The sequence below is a fragment of the Myxine glutinosa genome, chromosome 3, assembly GCF_964187855.1.
Source record: "Myxine glutinosa chromosome 3, kmMyxGlut1.1, whole genome shotgun sequence".
Lineage (NCBI taxonomy): Eukaryota > Metazoa > Chordata > Myxini > Myxiniformes > Myxinidae > Myxine > Myxine glutinosa.
In genome coordinates, this window is record NC_136263.1 from 188857099 (window position 1) to 188874440 (window position 17342).

General features: G+C 44.1%; 1 protein-coding gene across 1 annotated transcript in view; it reads right to left on the bottom strand.

The window, feature by feature from the left end:
- LOC137422956 (uncharacterized) overlaps nt 1-17342 on the bottom strand; it is a 243066-nt gene that overhangs the window by 138283 nt on the left and 87441 nt on the right. The window contains exons 2-4 of the mRNA XM_078773645.1: nt 12612-12829; nt 12222-12423; nt 7131-7246 (exon numbers count right to left, since the gene is read on the bottom strand). Coding sequence (XP_078629771.1) covers nt 7131-7246; nt 12222-12423; nt 12612-12827 — 534 coding nt within the window. The 5' untranslated portion in view covers nt 12828-12829. The remainder of the gene's footprint in view (nt 1-7130; nt 7247-12221; nt 12424-12611; nt 12830-17342) is intronic.

The window sequence follows — 17342 nt, forward strand, 5'->3', positions numbered from 1 at the left end:
ACGCACACACGCGCGCAACGCACACACGCGCGCAACGCACACACGCGCGCAACGCACACACGCGCGCAACGCACACACGCGCGCAACACACACACGCGCGCAACACACACACACGCGCAACACACACACGCGCGCAACACACACACGCGCGCAACACACACACGCGCGCAACACACACACACGCGCAACACACACACGCGCGCAACACACACACGCGCGCAACACACACACGCGCGCAACACACACACGCGCGCAACACACACACGCGCGCAACACACACACGCGCGCAACACACACACGCGCGCAACACACACACGCGCGCAACACACACACGCGCGCAACACACACGCGCGCAACACACACACGCGCGCAACACACACACGCGCGCAACACACACACTAGCGCAACACACACACGCGCGCAACACACACGCGCGCGCAACACACACGCGCGCGCAACACACACGCGCGCGCAACACACACGTGCGCAACACACACGCGCGCGCAACACACACATGCACGCAACACACACATGCGCGCAACACACACACATTCTCCCCCTGCCCTTTAGTCTCTCACTTCCATTCTGCTGTTGGAAATTCCCCTTTCCCAATTTGTTCGGTTCCATTCTCGTCTAGCTCTTCAACGAGCCTCAATCAAGAATACGATAAAAAAATACACCACAATGTCAATGTGTCGATGGATGTGTCTCCACCCACATTATGTGTCAAACCACTTACAATTTACTTCAAACAAGGGGAAAAGCCCCTCAAAAAGACGGGTGCACAAAACAATACAACACAGAGGATTATAGTAAATAAAAAAATTATGGATTACATCTGACCAATTTTTTGCAATACACTACGAACAATAAGTTAGGGATATTGTGGGGGTGAGTTTATTTTTTTTATAGGGGTTGGGGTTATGGTATTTAAATCAAGAATGCTGTGTTTTTTCACACTCACTAATAACCATAGAATTAGGACCAACAACTTTTTTCAACATAATTAATACACAAAATCAAGCACACCAAAGAACCTGCCAATATCCCTAACTTATTGTGAGTTGTGTATATAACAGTTCAATAAATGAGACTTTCCCTGGGAAGGATTAGAGATGAGGGGAGCGATTTGTCAAAACATTGCATATTGAAATGAAAGCATCATAGCTTTAGCATGTCCCACCCTCCTGCCTTCTTTTGGCAGGCCAAATAAGAAGGAAATAACTTGAATAGTAATTGATCCGCAGTGAAAGAGCGATTCCCTGCTACAAATTCCCTTTCTCTCAAAGTGGATTAATTACCATTTGAAACATTTATTTCTTATTTGTTTTTAGTTCTCTTCCTACCCAAGCATGATGCTAATTTTGTGCTGAAATGATTGATTACGATTACGTGCTCCTCCCCAAACCCCGGTCACGTTGTACCTCCGAGCCCCGAGAGGAGTCACGGCAGAAAGATGTGTTATTCTGTGTCAAAGATCGATGGTGAAACCACACCAATTGTTACCAACAGACAAATATTGTATTAAGGTCACACAAGAATAACAACACAAAAACAATAGTAATCAATTGTACAACCAATATATATTTCCGATGATGGTACTATCAGGTTCGTACAACATAACTCACTGTGCTCCAAGTGAGCAAAAAGAAGAACATTCCCAATGTCTCTATTCCCGGCTTCAAGCCAAAGTTTAGTCCGGCTTCCAGCCAAAGTCGATCCGCTCCAGCGATTGTCAGAACCATGTCCAATCGAGACCAGAATCCCGTTCGGATGACAGTCACAGTCACGCGGCCAAAGCTGCGCAAAGGCGCCCTCAAGGCGACTGGGAAATCCAAAGGCGCCCTCCAGGCGACTGGGAAATCACACCGTCGGGTATGGACGTTTCACGGCTCCCAATCGGCGAACCGCAGATTTTCCACTCAAAAGCCACGTCACACACACCCACCAGATCCACGTCTGAATGCGGTGACAATGATTAAAGCGAGGCGAAAAAACTTGAGCGAAGCGCAAAGCGCGCGAGTCAAAATGGATGACGGCTCATTCGAGGCGTAACGGCAATACGATGATTCTCCTCGGAATCAACCGCAAAACCTGACAGGCAGGTTGCTCTGTCACAGCGATAACAACTCTGTCGCAGGAATCCCTTTCCTGGGAAACCCAAGTTCACTCGTGACTCTCGTTCGACAATCGCTCACTCCAGACCCCGAAGCAACTCGGCTTTCTTCTCCGACTCACTCGCTCCGCCTTCTTCTCCTCCTCCTCCTCTTCTTCTTCCCCTTCGTCGTCCGGTTCCGGTTTCATTTAAAACTGACTTTTTTACCTTTTGAAAATAGTAACCTCTATCTCCCTTAAACGACAACAATAATAGTACATGGAATCAAAAATGTTTACAGTGGATGAAAACCACAACAACGGAAGTGACGAATCCGTAACACTCCCTCCCCCCTCAAGGAAGAAAGTTTTCACTATGTTCAAACTTTCTTTGCAGGCAAAAACTCTTTTAACAAACAAAAGTAAAACTTACCCCCAAATCATCAATTCCCGTGAGCAACGATAATTAATATTTCCCAAAATAAAGCAACAAAACTTCCAAACAACCTACAGAAATTTCCAAAGTTAGATCACTCTGGACAAAGCATCAGCAATGACATTGTCCCTGCCCTTTACATGCTCAATTTCCAAGTTGAACTCCTGCAAAGCCAAACGCCATCTCATCAACCTCTGGTTTTTATTTTTCATTTTTTGAATGAAGGTTAATAGCTGGGCGGCTTAGCTAAAAAATTCGGATCGATTGTGCCTTTTCCCTTAAAAGCATGAAACTTGGCACATGGCTAGAATACCCGAAAAGAGAGTTTTAGTCCAGGGGGCATCCCCAATTTCACCCCATATGGCGGCCATCTTGAAATCCAAGATGGCCGTCATACAAGACCTATTTTGATGAATATCTCCATAATTAGAACAGATATCAAAATGGTATCAAGGGAGATGGAGGAGCTGTGGGTCTGCTGGACAATGCCCATGCTCTGCAAAGATGGATGGTTGCAGGTCCACAGGTCTCAAGGGTGATTGATGAGTTTGAGACTGCACAGGAGCAACATGAAAGCAAAGCGCCATCACTGCATCATGATCAGAATAAAAGCACCCAGATGACCTTTGACAAACATGTCAGATCACTTGTATCAGTTATCGAGGAGCTAGGTAATCCATTTCTTGAAGAAACCGCTGACCTTTTGGTCCTTGACACAAAGGATATAGCAAGTGCATCAGTCATACAAAGTGTGAAAGACGTGCAGAAAGTGGGAAAGGAGGCTCTGGAGTCATTTGTGCAAGAGAGGCTGATTGAACGCTCAAAGCCTTTGAATGATGTCGTCCCGCGCAAAAAGTTACCTCTGTTTGGCAGCTCATCAGTAACAGACCAGCTGACAGATAAACACAAGGTAGCCTCATTGAAGAGTGATGTTCAACTGTTTTCTCGCCTCTATATTGCCTGTCAAACCCGCGAGGGAAACCTGGATGAATTTTTCCGTCATGAAAATCAATCTTTCCCTCCATCTCTGTCCAAGGATGGGAAGCTTCGACCTGGTACAAAGAGCGACCTTTTGGACTGCTTAGAGGAACTTTCACCATCAAGCACACAGATGCCAGAGGTGACATGTGTCATACTTGACGGGGCAGTAATTGTTCAAAAGCTAAAGCCCGATGTTGGCACAGTCAAAACATTTAGCGAATATGCCGAAAAGGTCTTCATCCCATTTGTTTTCTCACAGTACAAATCTGCAACCCGACTTGATCTGGTGTGGGACCGTTACCTACCCGACAGCCTTAAGAGCATGACCCGTGAAGAGCGTGGCAAGGGGGTTCGCCGACGAGTAGATACCTCAGTTGCAATTCCTGGACAGTGGCAGAACTTTCTTCGAGTTGATGAAAACAAGCGTGAACTCTTCAGCTTCCTTTCCAATGAAACAATTAAATTTGAAGACCAGCGCAAGGAGCTAGTTGTCACACTTGATACAGAGGTTCTTACTGCTCCACCACGCACTGATCTAGAATCACTCTCCCCGTGCACTCAGGAAGAGGCAGATGGTCGGATGGTCCTACATGCTGCTGATGCAACACAGAGAGGGCATAGTAAGGTCCTCATACAAACTGTAGACACAGATGTCGTGCTTGCAGTTACAGCATCCCAGAAGCTTTCAGTGATGATATGGTTACAATTTGGGACAGGCAAGAACATGCGATTTATCTCTGCACATGATATAGCCACAGCTCTTGGCCCTGAGAAATCTAAAGCCCTCCCCATGTTTCATGCACTAACAGGGTGTGACGCTTCTTCAGCGTTTAATGGGCGTGGAAAGGTAACTGCATGGAATGTGTGGGAATCATTCCCTGAGCTCACAGAGGTACTAGCAGAAATTTGCCACCAGAGCACAGAGATAACTGAAACCTGCATGAACGTCATTGAGAGATTTGTTATTCTGTTGTATGATCGCACAAGTACTGCTACTGACATTAACATTGTACGAAAGAAACTGTTTGCAAAGAAGGGCAGACCAGTGGAATCAATTCCACCAACACATGATGCCCTTGTGCAGCACGTAAAGCGGGCAGTATACCAAGGCGCACTATGCTGGGGACAAGCATTGCATGCTAAGCCTGATCTACCAAGCCCCACTGAATGGGGTTGGCAAAAAACGTCTGCTGGCCAGTTCAAACCAATATGGACAACACTTCCAGAGGCTGCAAAGATCTGCAATGAACTTGTTAAGTGTGGGTGCAAAAAAGGATGTACTGGTCGTTGCCGGTGTAAGAAAGCTGCACTTCCCTGTACTTCTCTCTGCGCATGTGATGGAGAATGCAGCAAAGACTAGAAAACCACAAGATGGCACAGTTACAGTCTGCGATGTCATAGACACTTTTAATCACTGAAGAATGCCAACCTGTTAAGAGTATTTATATGCATTCCCAGTATGCATGATACTATGCAAAATTAATATTTTCATATGACTGCTTAATATTTTATGTTACCATTGGATTCCTAGACCCTAAAAATGTAGGTGTAGGCACTGCAACCATTTAGATAGCTGTTCTAATTATGGAGATATTCATCAAAACAGGTCTGTTATGGCGGCCATCTTGGATTTCAAGATGGCTGCCATTTACTGTTGAATATTTTATGTTGCCATTGGATTCCTAGACCCTAAAAATGTAGGTATAGGCACTTCAACCATTTTGATATCTGTTCTAATTATGGAGATATTCATCAAAACAGGTCTTGTATGATGGCCATCTTGAATTTCAAGATGGCCGCCATATGGGGTGAAATTGGAGATGCCCCCTGGACTAAAAATCTTTCTTTTGGGGTATTCTAGCCATGTGCCAAGTTTCATGCTTTTAAGGGAAAAGGCACAATTCATCAGTTAAGCAGCCCCACTAGTTAGTTGTTGTGTGTCCGTGAACAGAAAGCAGTTGTTGTTGTGAACGAAAATATCCTCCGATCTCATACCAGTCGGAATTGGGCATTCAAAAACGACTTAACTTTGCCAAAAACTGTTTAATAAGGATAGAGAGAGAGGTAGAGAAAGAGAGAGAGAAAGAAAGGGAGACAACAACAACAACAACAACAACAACAACAACAACATGCATTTTAAGGCCATTTTCCCCGCTAGAGTGGGGGTTAGCCTTGCGGGCCCCATGACAATCATGGTTCCCTGTTTGAGGCAATGTTTTTATGGCCGGATGCCCTTCCTGACGCCAACCCTTGGTCGCCTCTTACGATGCGCAGGGATACAGTGTACCTATTCTAAATCGGGGTACACACCGGGATCATTCATCCCAGCAAGCTGGTACTCAATTTGCCGAACTCGGAAGGATGACAGGCTGAGTCAACCACCCTGGCGTTAATTCAGCGATCGACCGGGATTCGAACCCAGGATCCTAGGATCCCAAGCCGGCACCCTAACCGCTAAGCCAACACCAGGCAATCAGCTACAGAGGTATGTTACGTGCTCCTCCCCGACCCCTGGTCACGGTGTACCTCCGAGCCCCGAGAGGAGTCACGGCAGAAAAATGTGTTATTCTGTATGTCAAAGATCAATGGAGAAGCCACACCAATTGTTACTCACAAACAAATATTGTATTCAGATCACACAAGAATAACAGTACAACAATAATAGTAATCAAAAGTACAATCGCTCTTTTCAATGAAACAATTCGCTCTTTTACGAGCCTCGATCTTGTATTAAAAAAAAAAAAAAAAAATCAAAAAAAAAATCAATATGTCCTATGATGGTACCATCAGTATCGCAATATATTACTCACTGTGCTCCAAGTGAGCGGAAAGAAGAAGATTCCCAATGTCTCTAATTCCCGGCTTCAAGCCAAAGTTGTTTCGCTCCAGCGATCGTCAGATCAATGTCCAATCGAGACCAGAATCCCGTTGAGTTGGCAGTTACAGTCCGGCTGCCAAAGCTGTGCAAAGGCGCCCTCCAGGCGACTGGGAAATCCAAAGGCGCCCTCCAGGCGACTGGGAAATCACACCCTCGGGTATGGACGTTCCACGGCTCAGTCGGCGACACGGACTTTCCACTCAAGCCACGTCACACACACACACCCCAGATAGACGTCTGAATGCGGTGAAAATGGTCGAAACGAGACGAAACCTTGAGCGAAGCGCAAGTCCTGCGGGAGTCAAAATGGCCGACGGCCAGGTCTCCTGGCGCAACAGCACGACGATGATGACGATGATTCTCTTCAGAATCCACCACAAAACCCGACACGCAGGTTGATCTGTCACAGCGATAACAACTCTGTCGCAGGAATCCCTTTCCAGGGAAACCCAAAGTTCACTCGTGACTTGCTCGCCAACGTTCGCTCTCGACCTCGAAGCGACTTTGCTTCTTGTCCAACTCCACTCACTCCGCCTTCTTTTTCTCCTCCTCTTCTTCGTCGTCCGGTTCCGGTTTCATTTAAAACTAACTTTTTCACCTTTTGTAAACAGTTCATAAACAATAACCCTTTTGACAACAATAATAGTACATGGAATCGAAAATGTTTACAATGGATGAAAACCACCACAACGGAAGTGACGAATCCGTAACAGGTATAACAAAAAAAAGAAAACAGCAAACCTGTTCCTGTGGATTTACAAGAAGCAAGTAGACACCAGATGGGAGGGTATATGGATCCAAGTGGAATGGACGTTTCAAGCTTTCCAAGAAGGAAAGGGCCTCGACCAGTCGATCTGCTGCATAAACAAAATCAGAAGAACGAGGTAATTAGCCTCCAACAAGCTTGCACTTTTACAGAAGAGGCTTCTGTTCGCCTCTGGAACAAACTCCCACACTCCCTTCAATCCCACTCCTCCCTCCAGGTCTTTAAAACAGCTGTTCACCACCATCTCTTATCTTTCCCCATCCAAAACCTTGATCTTCTCTACCCCCACTAATTCACCCCAGATCCACCTTGTTTGAAATTCCAACTTCTTTCCTGGAAGTCCTGGCAGTGTCCATATGTTTTATACCTCTCCCACCACTCCCCCACGCCTCCTCCCCTGCCCCCCCCAACGCCCTCTCCCTCCCACAGATCTCTCGATGTCCTTGCTCTCTCAGATGGTTTTTTTTGTATACTGAATCGAGGCTCGTGAAAGTGCTAACATCTATTTCACAAACAAATCAACCAGACAAACAAAATATATAAAAGGAGGGAGCGGAAGACAAGATGGGGAGAGAAGGGGAAGCACACAAACACAACATTTGAGAGCAAGGAGATGTGTGGGAGGGAGAGGGCTTGGGGGGAGGAGGCGTGGGAAGGGGTGGGGTGGGAGAAGTATGAAACACAAGGCCACCAAGGACTTCCAGGACAGAAGTTGGCATTTCAAAAAAGTGGATTTGGGGTGAAATTAGCAGGGGTAGAAAAGATCAAGGTTTTGGATGGGGGAAGATAAGAGATGTTGGTGATGGATGTTGTGTTTGTGTTCCTCCCCCTCTCTCCCAATCTTGTCTACCGCTCCCCATGTTATATGTTTTATGTGTCGGTTTGTCTTTCTGTGCGATTAATGTTAGCTCTTTCACGAGCCTCGATCTTGCATACAAAAAAAGAAAAGAAAAAAAAAGTGTCATATGCAGTTGCGAAGCATTTACACCAAGGAATGTTCCACAGCAAGAGTCTCGAGTAATTAACAGATCTTTAGTGGTCTGGACATTGCTTTCTAAAATTCATTACTCGAGACAAAATTCTGGACAACTCTTCTGCAGAAGTGGGGTTGCTATCTATATCAAAAAGTCTTCCTCACTCTCCTTGCACTGCCCTCTCTCCACCCTACACCCAGGAGTACCGCTGGCTATGGCTTCCTCTCCGCTCCCCCCCTTTTGTTCATATGTGTGTTGTACCATCCACCAAACAGTGATGTCTCCATTTACATTTCGCTGTCTGACAACATGGACCAACTTCTATCCACTCATCCCAACTCTTCCTCATATGCGGCAACTTCAACTGTCATCATGCCAGCTGGCTGGGTGTGGGTACCTCTCACACCAGCCATGGCATATCAGCAAAGGACTTCTGCGACTCATTGGGACTGACACGATGTCAATTTCCCAACACAGATCTCAGTCAACGGAGCATCTTCTCTTCGAGACTTGATTATGACAAACTTCCCTGCAAACGTCTGCTGCTCTTCTTCTGCTCCAATCTGTTCTTCTGATCATGTGCTAGTTAAAGTGGATATCTATCTGGCCATACTCAGAGCCTCCGCAGCATCGGCGAGTCTGGCATTTCACTCAGGCTGACTTGCATTGTCTTCAAGCAGCCATCAATCATCTGGATTGGTCTCCCATCTCTACTGCCTTACAACTTACAATATGGTGCAAAAACAGATCCTTTCAACTACACACAAATCAGCCTGCTCCAAATTATCAGCAAAGTCATGGAATCCATCATGGCTTCCGATATCATGTCTTTCCTCTTCTCCAATGGCTTGATCTCTGATCATCAATTTGGTTTCACACCAGGTCACTCTACTCTGGACATGCCGCTTCTGCTGTCTCAACAATGGATGGAGGTCCTCAATGCCAAACAGGAAATCAGAGCTGTCTCCCTTGACATATCACGTGCCTTTGATATGGTCTGGCACCCCGCTCTGCTCACCAAGCTCTCCTCCTATGGTATCCATGGAAATCTCCACGCATGGCTTGCGAACTTCCTCTCTGGTCGTTGTCAACATGTGGCCCATAATGGATTTCTCTCATCTCTCCTTCCTGTTCAGGCTGGAGTTCCTCAAGGCAGTCTTCTGGGCGACGTGCCTTTTCTGGTCTTCGGCAATGATCTCGCCGACTCTCTGGAAAATTCTCTCTATCTCTTTGCTGATGACCACTCTCCGCCGCTCCATTTCTCATCTCTCAGATCGGCAGTCTGCAGCCTCCCCACTCTCTGCAGACCTGGACAACATCCCAGACTGGTCAAACAAGTGGAACATGTCTTTCAATCCTGACAAATCTCACTCTTACTGTGTCTCTCCGAAAAGACCGACTGGACAACCCTCATCTACTTTCTCAACAATCCTGTCCAAGAAGTTCTGTCACCATCACCATCTGCCATGATCTTTCCTGGGAAACCATATTTCCAAGCTGGCCGCTGTGGGGGAAAAATAATTAATTGCGTACTTAACCTTCATAAATACAAATATTGGTCAGCGTTGTCTATTCCATTTTATTTGTCTGAGAGCTTTGGAGAAGTTTGAAATCTGTACAAATGACAATTCTCGCAGGGCAGGCCCGTGTGCAAACGGTCGCTAGGGGCAACCAAGCTGCACGTATCCACTCCCTCTCAAAATCAAATCAACACGTTTGAATTAAAAGAAATGTCTCCTTTATTAAATATTGTATAACAAATAAATATACTCTTTATGGAATATATATATGATCATGATCTGCAAAACAGTTATGTATTTAGATTCCAATGAAAACACAAGTTTTAAGAAATGTTTTGGAAGTTTGGAAAGACAAGTGTTACGCCTACGTCCCCCGTCGGGGAAGTGATGAGTTGACAAAGTGGAAGACGCAGAAAACATGCTATATGACATGATATTTCACTTACAAGGTTCAGACATACATGGCGGCGGCCATCTTGGATTTTGACGCGGCGACCCAATTTTCAATAGCGTTCTTCCTTATGCCGAGATACACCCACACACCAGATTAGAAGTTGGTCCTTCGCTTATTTTAAGATATTTCGCTCACAAGGTTCAGACATATATATGGTGGCGACCATCTTGGATTTTAACGTGGCGACCCAATTTTCAATTGCGTTCTTCCTTGTGCCTAGGTACACCCACACACCAGATTAGAAGTTGGTCCTTCGCTTATTTTAAGATACTAGGGCATGCCCGTACTATATCTATATCTAAAATTATATCCCCCCCCTCTATTTACATGAAATGGTTTGGTCCAAAGCGAACGGCTTGCGAGTGGTGACAATCCCCCCCCCCTCTATTTACATGCAATGGTTTGGTCCAAAGCGAACGGCTTCCGGAGTTTGGTAAAGAAATCGCCATCGCGTGCACAAACGCGCAGGAAAGCGAATGAATCGCAAATTCGTTTTTATTAGTTGTAAAACATAGTTTAACGCCAACATAGTTTGCAAACGTGAAATAAATGAATACGCTCTCAAATGTGCCATCCGAGGCAGAGTGTGCCCGCCACGTTCGGCACACGCGATCGTTCGCTGCTCTCTGATTGGTTGAATCGTTTTTTGGACATAGCTCGGTAAGTAATTGTCCGATTAATATGAAACCTTGAAAAGGCACATCCTCGGGTCCCCAGCAATATACCTGGCAAGTTAAAAGTATATCGGACCCGTGGTTGTCGAGAAACAGCGGTCACAGACAGACAAACGTACAAACGTACAGACAGAGATTACTGGAATTATAGATAGACTAGGGCATGCCCGTACTATATATATATATATCTAAAATTATATCCCCCCCCTCTATTTACATGAAATGGTTTGGTCCAAAGCGAACGGCTTGCGAGTGGTGACAATCCCCCCCCCCCCTCTATTTACATGAAATGGTTCGGTCCAAAGCGAACGGCTTCCGGAGTTTGGTAAAGAAATCGCCATCGCGTACACAAACGCGCAGGAAAGCGAATGAATCGCAAATTCGTTTTTATTAGTTTTAAAACATCGTTTAACGCCAACATAGCGCCAACATAGTTTGCAAACGTGAAATAAATGAATACGCTCTCAAATGTGCCATCCGAGGCAGAGTGTGTCCGCCACGTTCGGCACACGCGATAGCTCGCTGCTCTCTGATTGGTTGAATCGTTTTTTGGACATAGCTCGGTAAGTAATTGTCCGATTAATATGAAACCTTGAAAAGGCACATCCTCGGGTCCCCAGCAATATACCTGGCAAGTGAAAAGTATATCGGACCCGTGGTTGTCGAGAAACAGCGGTCACAGACAGACAAACGTACAAACGTACAAACGTACAGAGATTACTGGAATTATAGATAGATTCAGCTCACAAGGTTCAGACATATATATGGTGGTGGCCCTTGCCACACAAACTTGTATTTCTGTCCCTGCCTACCCTTCACCATTCTCACACCACTTCCCTTCCATCTCGTCTCTTGCACACAACATATGTCCACTCTTCTTCTGATCAATACTTCCACCACTTCTCCTGATCTCCCTGTCATTGTGCCTACATTCCATGTCCCAAACCTCAGAAACCGATCTCCACTTCGGGCTGTACCCTGCCCACATGTAGTTGTAATTGTCATGGTTCTCTTTTTGAGGCAATGTTTTTCTGGCCGGATGCCCTTCCTGACGCCAACCCTCTTAGTCGCCTCTTACGACACGCAGGGATACGGGGTACCTATTCTAACCAGGGTACACACCAGGTTTTTTTCAATACAACACTGGACTTAAAAGATGCTAGATTTTCACAAGTAACAAAGTACACTTCTCTAATCACAGTAGACGAGCACATTACCCTACCCGTAGAGTGGTTTCGCCACATCACGCATGGGAGTGAGGGGACGGGGACGGGGAACAACACACACACACACACACACACACACACACACACACACACACACACACACACACACACACACACACACACACACACACACACACACACACACACACACACACACACACACACACACACACACACACACACACACACACACACACACACACACACACGTTCCTTACCAACATCGATGTGAAGAAGCAAGAAAGGATAATTCAGAATTTCCATGATGGGTGTTCTCAGCGCTTCCTCAAGACCAATAGCCCCATCCACTCGATGCTCCTGGCCTTTTTCCAACAGGATAACATCATCAATGCTGGAACGACTTCTTAGTGTTTGAGTCAATGAAGTGGAAAGGCGGTAGCACTCTTTCTGGCTCAATAACTGTGGGCATTCACAGGTACAGCAATATTGGTAAAGATTCTGCTTACTTTACATTTTTTCCAAAGAGCCCTTACTTGGCATTTAGCCAAGTGTCAAACCAATTTCTTCATCTTCCAAACCCAGACAGCATTTTGACATCCCTCGCACCCCACCCCAACAAACATCATAACCTATCCACATTAAAGTACCTGGCCAAAGTGCTTAGACCGGGCGACAACATCTCTCCGAGCTTGGTGATATGCCCTCACACAGTTGGAGCAATACAAAAGATCTTCGTTTGCTGCTTCAATCTCTGTAATACGCAGGCGGCCAGTAGCATAGGCCTCAATCAAGTCTTGACAAGGCCCGTGGCCTGAACATATCAGTGCACCAACCTGTGGTCTGCACCATCGGCACGTTGCCATCACTGGTAAAAACGGCAAAACGTATGCATATCGCAATGAGTTATTGAAGAACAATATGGCAAAACATTTAAAGCTTCCCCCGGCATTGAAGTTATTGAAGCTTCCCACAGCTGACCCCACAAGGTGGGATAAAAGTGGCTGTTAAAGGAGAAGAATGGCAAAAGCATTTTCAAAGAAAAGAAGTCTCTGCGAGGTTCAGCCAACCCCACCTCCTCCTCCTCCCCCCCCCCCCCCCCCCCTAAAAACGTACAACTTCCATCCATGGATTGGCTACCCAGTTGATACTTCTCCCAGCATTCAGCCAGTTTCAATATTCTTTCCAAACACTACTCTCCGTTCCTACCCTCTTCCCCCCAAGATTGTCTCCCTTGTAATTTAATTACAGAAAAGTAATTGAATAAAAATACTTCAGCATTGTAGAAGTTCATTTTCAACACTTACATTCCGACACACTCGCACATACACCCACTTTGTTAATATGCCTACATAGCAAAACCAAGTGCAACATTGTGGTTATGAGAATTACCACTGACGTGACTAAAAGCATGTTTATATGTTATGCTTGCTTGATTATACATATTCACATATACACTGGATAATAATGAATTGCTACACACACACACACAAAATATATATAAATATATATAAAAACATATAAATATATATATATATATATATATATAAATAAATATATATATATATATATATAAATATATAAATAAATATATATATAAATAAATACATATATAAATATATAAATAAATATATATAAATAAATACATAAATATATATGTATAAATAAATATATAAATAAATAAATAAATAAATAAATACATATATAAATAAATATATAAATAAATAAATAAATAAATAAATACATATATATATATATTTTTGTGGATATGAGGATTGTGTTTTTTTGATTGTTTTATTCTGGACCCTCCTGCCTCCAGTTGCGTATAAAGGTCAAAGGTCGTTCCGTAGTTATTTCATAAACAATCACGTTAGCCAATCATAGATTTCCCCCTTGTTGACAGTTATTTCCTTATTCTGTGTATTAGGCTAAGGATTTGTCTTCCATTAATTGACTCCATTGCACCGAATTCAAATAAATAGATCCCCTTTTATTCCCATTCCCAAAGCCTTTCCTGCCAACCGAATAGCTGCAGCTGTGGGTTGCTGTTTTCACCGCGACTCCATTACGCACGAGGTAACCTCGGAGAAGAAAGGCGTGTCCCCACCTCGTCATAGAGGGGAGGAGTGAGTCAGCCCCACTCAACCAACCAAGAACAAGGGGTTGGACTTGGAGAGGGTGTGGAGAGAAACATCGAGTAGGTTCGCGAAGGTTCAAGGGCGTGGCATATATAACCCGCACGACGACGCCCCAACAAGAGACGAGCAAGGAGAGAGAAATACGTGCGACGATCGCGCAGGCAGGAGATCGGAGAGAAAGACGCGTCAGACGATTTGGAAAGAAGGGGAGGACCAAAAGAGCCAGAGGCGTGCAACGAGATACGTGTGCCGACGTCGCCCTGCTCGCTCCCAGCCTGACAAGGACCGGCTTGCTGTGCGCCCTGCCAAGCCTTCTAGCTTGTGTTTCGACCTTCTCCCTCCAGCAAAAACCAACCTGCAATTTCCCCATTCGTGTACGTGAGTTTGTTCTGTGTGTCTTGTCCCTGGGTTAAGACTGTTAATAGGTAAGCTAACGATTTCACTGTGTCACCTGCTTTTTCCATTTCCCTGTATATCACCTTGACTGCTCCTTTTGCTTTAGTGTGTGTAAATAATAAATCCTGTTATTCCTCTGTACATCTTCTTCTTCCTCTTCACATTCGGTCGCTTTAGAGGTTTCCATATTGAATATCTGTGGCGCGATTTTGGCCAACGTTCAGGAATCGGGTTAGTCGGGGTAACTGTTCGGGTGCGGCGGCCATCTGCTCGGCCAATTAACATCCTAGCCGCGTCCGTAACAATATATATAAATATATAAATAAATAAATACATATATAAATACATAAATATATAAATAAATAAATAAATATGTATATATATATATATAAATAAATATATAAATAAATAAATATACATACTCTATGCATGGAGTACACATATAATCAATTAAATTTAAAATTCTATTGGTAACATATTGTACTGAGTATTAATGCGTTTCATTTAAAACCAGCGTGTTAAAATGCAGGCAATTGTGCAGTGGAGGGAAGGAATGTCAGGGCCACTGATAAGTAGCAAGACTTGGTGAATGTGTTCCGACATGAAAGGGAGTTGGACTGATGGACAGCACCAAACACCCTCCGCTTTCTCGTTTGGAATGCAACTGTCTGCCTTCAATCATCTTATCTATTGCATTGAGTGATTAACTGAACCCTCATCTCCTTTAGGAGCATCTTGACATTCTTTGAAAGGTTGTCTTTACTGCCCGATGTATCCAGATTTTTCTCAACCTTCCCCTTTGATGCTTGCTTGTATGTATACAAGGACCCTGACTGGAGGGCCCATGACAGAGGGATTTTGCACTGTGAGCTTCCCATACATGCATGAATAAATGTTTCAACTGTGTTTTAATTGGAACCTGAGTGAAGACCAAGTTTTCTTCCACAGCATGCAAAAATAATGATTTTTTTTTTGAAATCACAAGAATAATTCTTCAAATTCCTGAAACTTGGTGAAGCACCGCAAATAAAACAAAGAGCAAATTAGACTTTGCATTAGCCATAAAATGACCCAAGAACGCATCCATTTTGAAGCCCAATGTGAAAGCTTATAATAAGCAAAAATTGGGGTAATACCGCTGGCACTCACCTGGACTGTGTACAGAATAAACAGTGTACTGCACTGACGAAAGTATTTTAAACCAATCTCAATGGTTGCTAGAAGACAGGGCAGCATGTAGAATCATACTAACATGATCATAATACTTTAAACAAGCAAAAAATATATTTTGGGAGACAATCCACCCGCACCCCCTCCGTAGACCACCTTTGACCCAGACTTTTTTTTTAATGCTGGCAACAAACGTTGGTACATCACTGGTGATGAATGGAACGTTGTGGCCAAGTTTCATCTGAATTGTATGTGCAGTTTCTTAGAAGAAAGCAAATACCTATTTTGGGGGGAAACCCCCCCAGTAGACCCCTCACAGCACGATTTTTTGAATGTGTGGTGAAGTGTGGTGTGTGGTGAATGTGTGGTGAATGCCGTGAACAAACTTTGTGCATCACGTGTGGTGAAGGTTGTCAAGTTTCATCGAAATTGTGTAGTTTCAGAGAAGAAAGCAAATACGTTTTTAACCAAACCGAGATCCACTTTGACCCCCGGTAGACCCCCTTATACCTCGATTTTTTTTTTTAATGCTGTGAACAAACTTCAGTCACAACATAACAAATATAATTTGTGTCAAATTTGGTCACCATCCCATTAGCGGTTTCGGAAGAGAGGTTTCAAGTGTTTATGGACGGACTGACACGCCATCGCATTGGTTCCCCTGAACTTAGTTCCAGGTGAGCTAAAAACGATGAGAAAAAAAACAAAAAATTGCATAAAGAATGCAGTTTTCATGCATTCAGAAAACAATTGTAGAAAGATATCACCAAGTAGTTTTGTCAATACAAGCCAAGGAATGATAGTTCATAAGCCCCTCATTATGTAGAATTTCATGTAAAAACCAAAAGCACTTGTAATATGAACAAACATCAAATGCACACTTTAGCAACTGCACCAGTCATACCACAGTTGTTCAACAAGTGGAGCAGAACTGCAGTTAAAATAACACAAAATACAACCAAACAAGACCACCACCACCATACCAAACAACCTGCAGAACGTCGACAATTGGTTGTTCTTGAAGTGAAGTGGAAACCTGGCTGATTCACAGTCAGCCTTGGGACTCCCTTGGCTTCTCATTAGCAGCATTTACACGCAAATTACACACATGGGGCTCAGGCTTCAGACAAGCATTTACACTCCACAAATGTGCAAAATCTTTTTCATTTCATGAAGTATCATGATTAACGGGCTTAACCAGAACTCCCTCGGTGCTCATCAACTCAACATGACTGCTGTGGAAGAGTAAATACAAATAAACTTGATCAATATTGAAAAACTATCGGTTGAGTAAAAGCCATCAAACCCAGTGTGCAAGTCAACAGGCAGAAGATGCTGAGCTCACATTTTAAAACAAAGCGGCCAGGAGATGAAAGCCACCTGGAAGGTCACTGCCCATGGCTATGCACATACAAGGCTGATACAAAGCCCTTCTCTTCTTAAATATCTTCATAAATTTAGAGTTGATTAGAGCTTATCATTATTAAACATTTATACATGTATTACATATATAAACTTGAATAAAATATGTGGAGGTTAAAATAACATGTTATTAATCAAACAAGTGCCTGGCGTCTAGGAGTCAGCGATTTAAGAAAAACAACTGAGGGATTTCCACAGGCCTTGGGAAAAATCCTTGTTCTCACGCTGGCACAGCGTATGTTTGTAATCAAATGG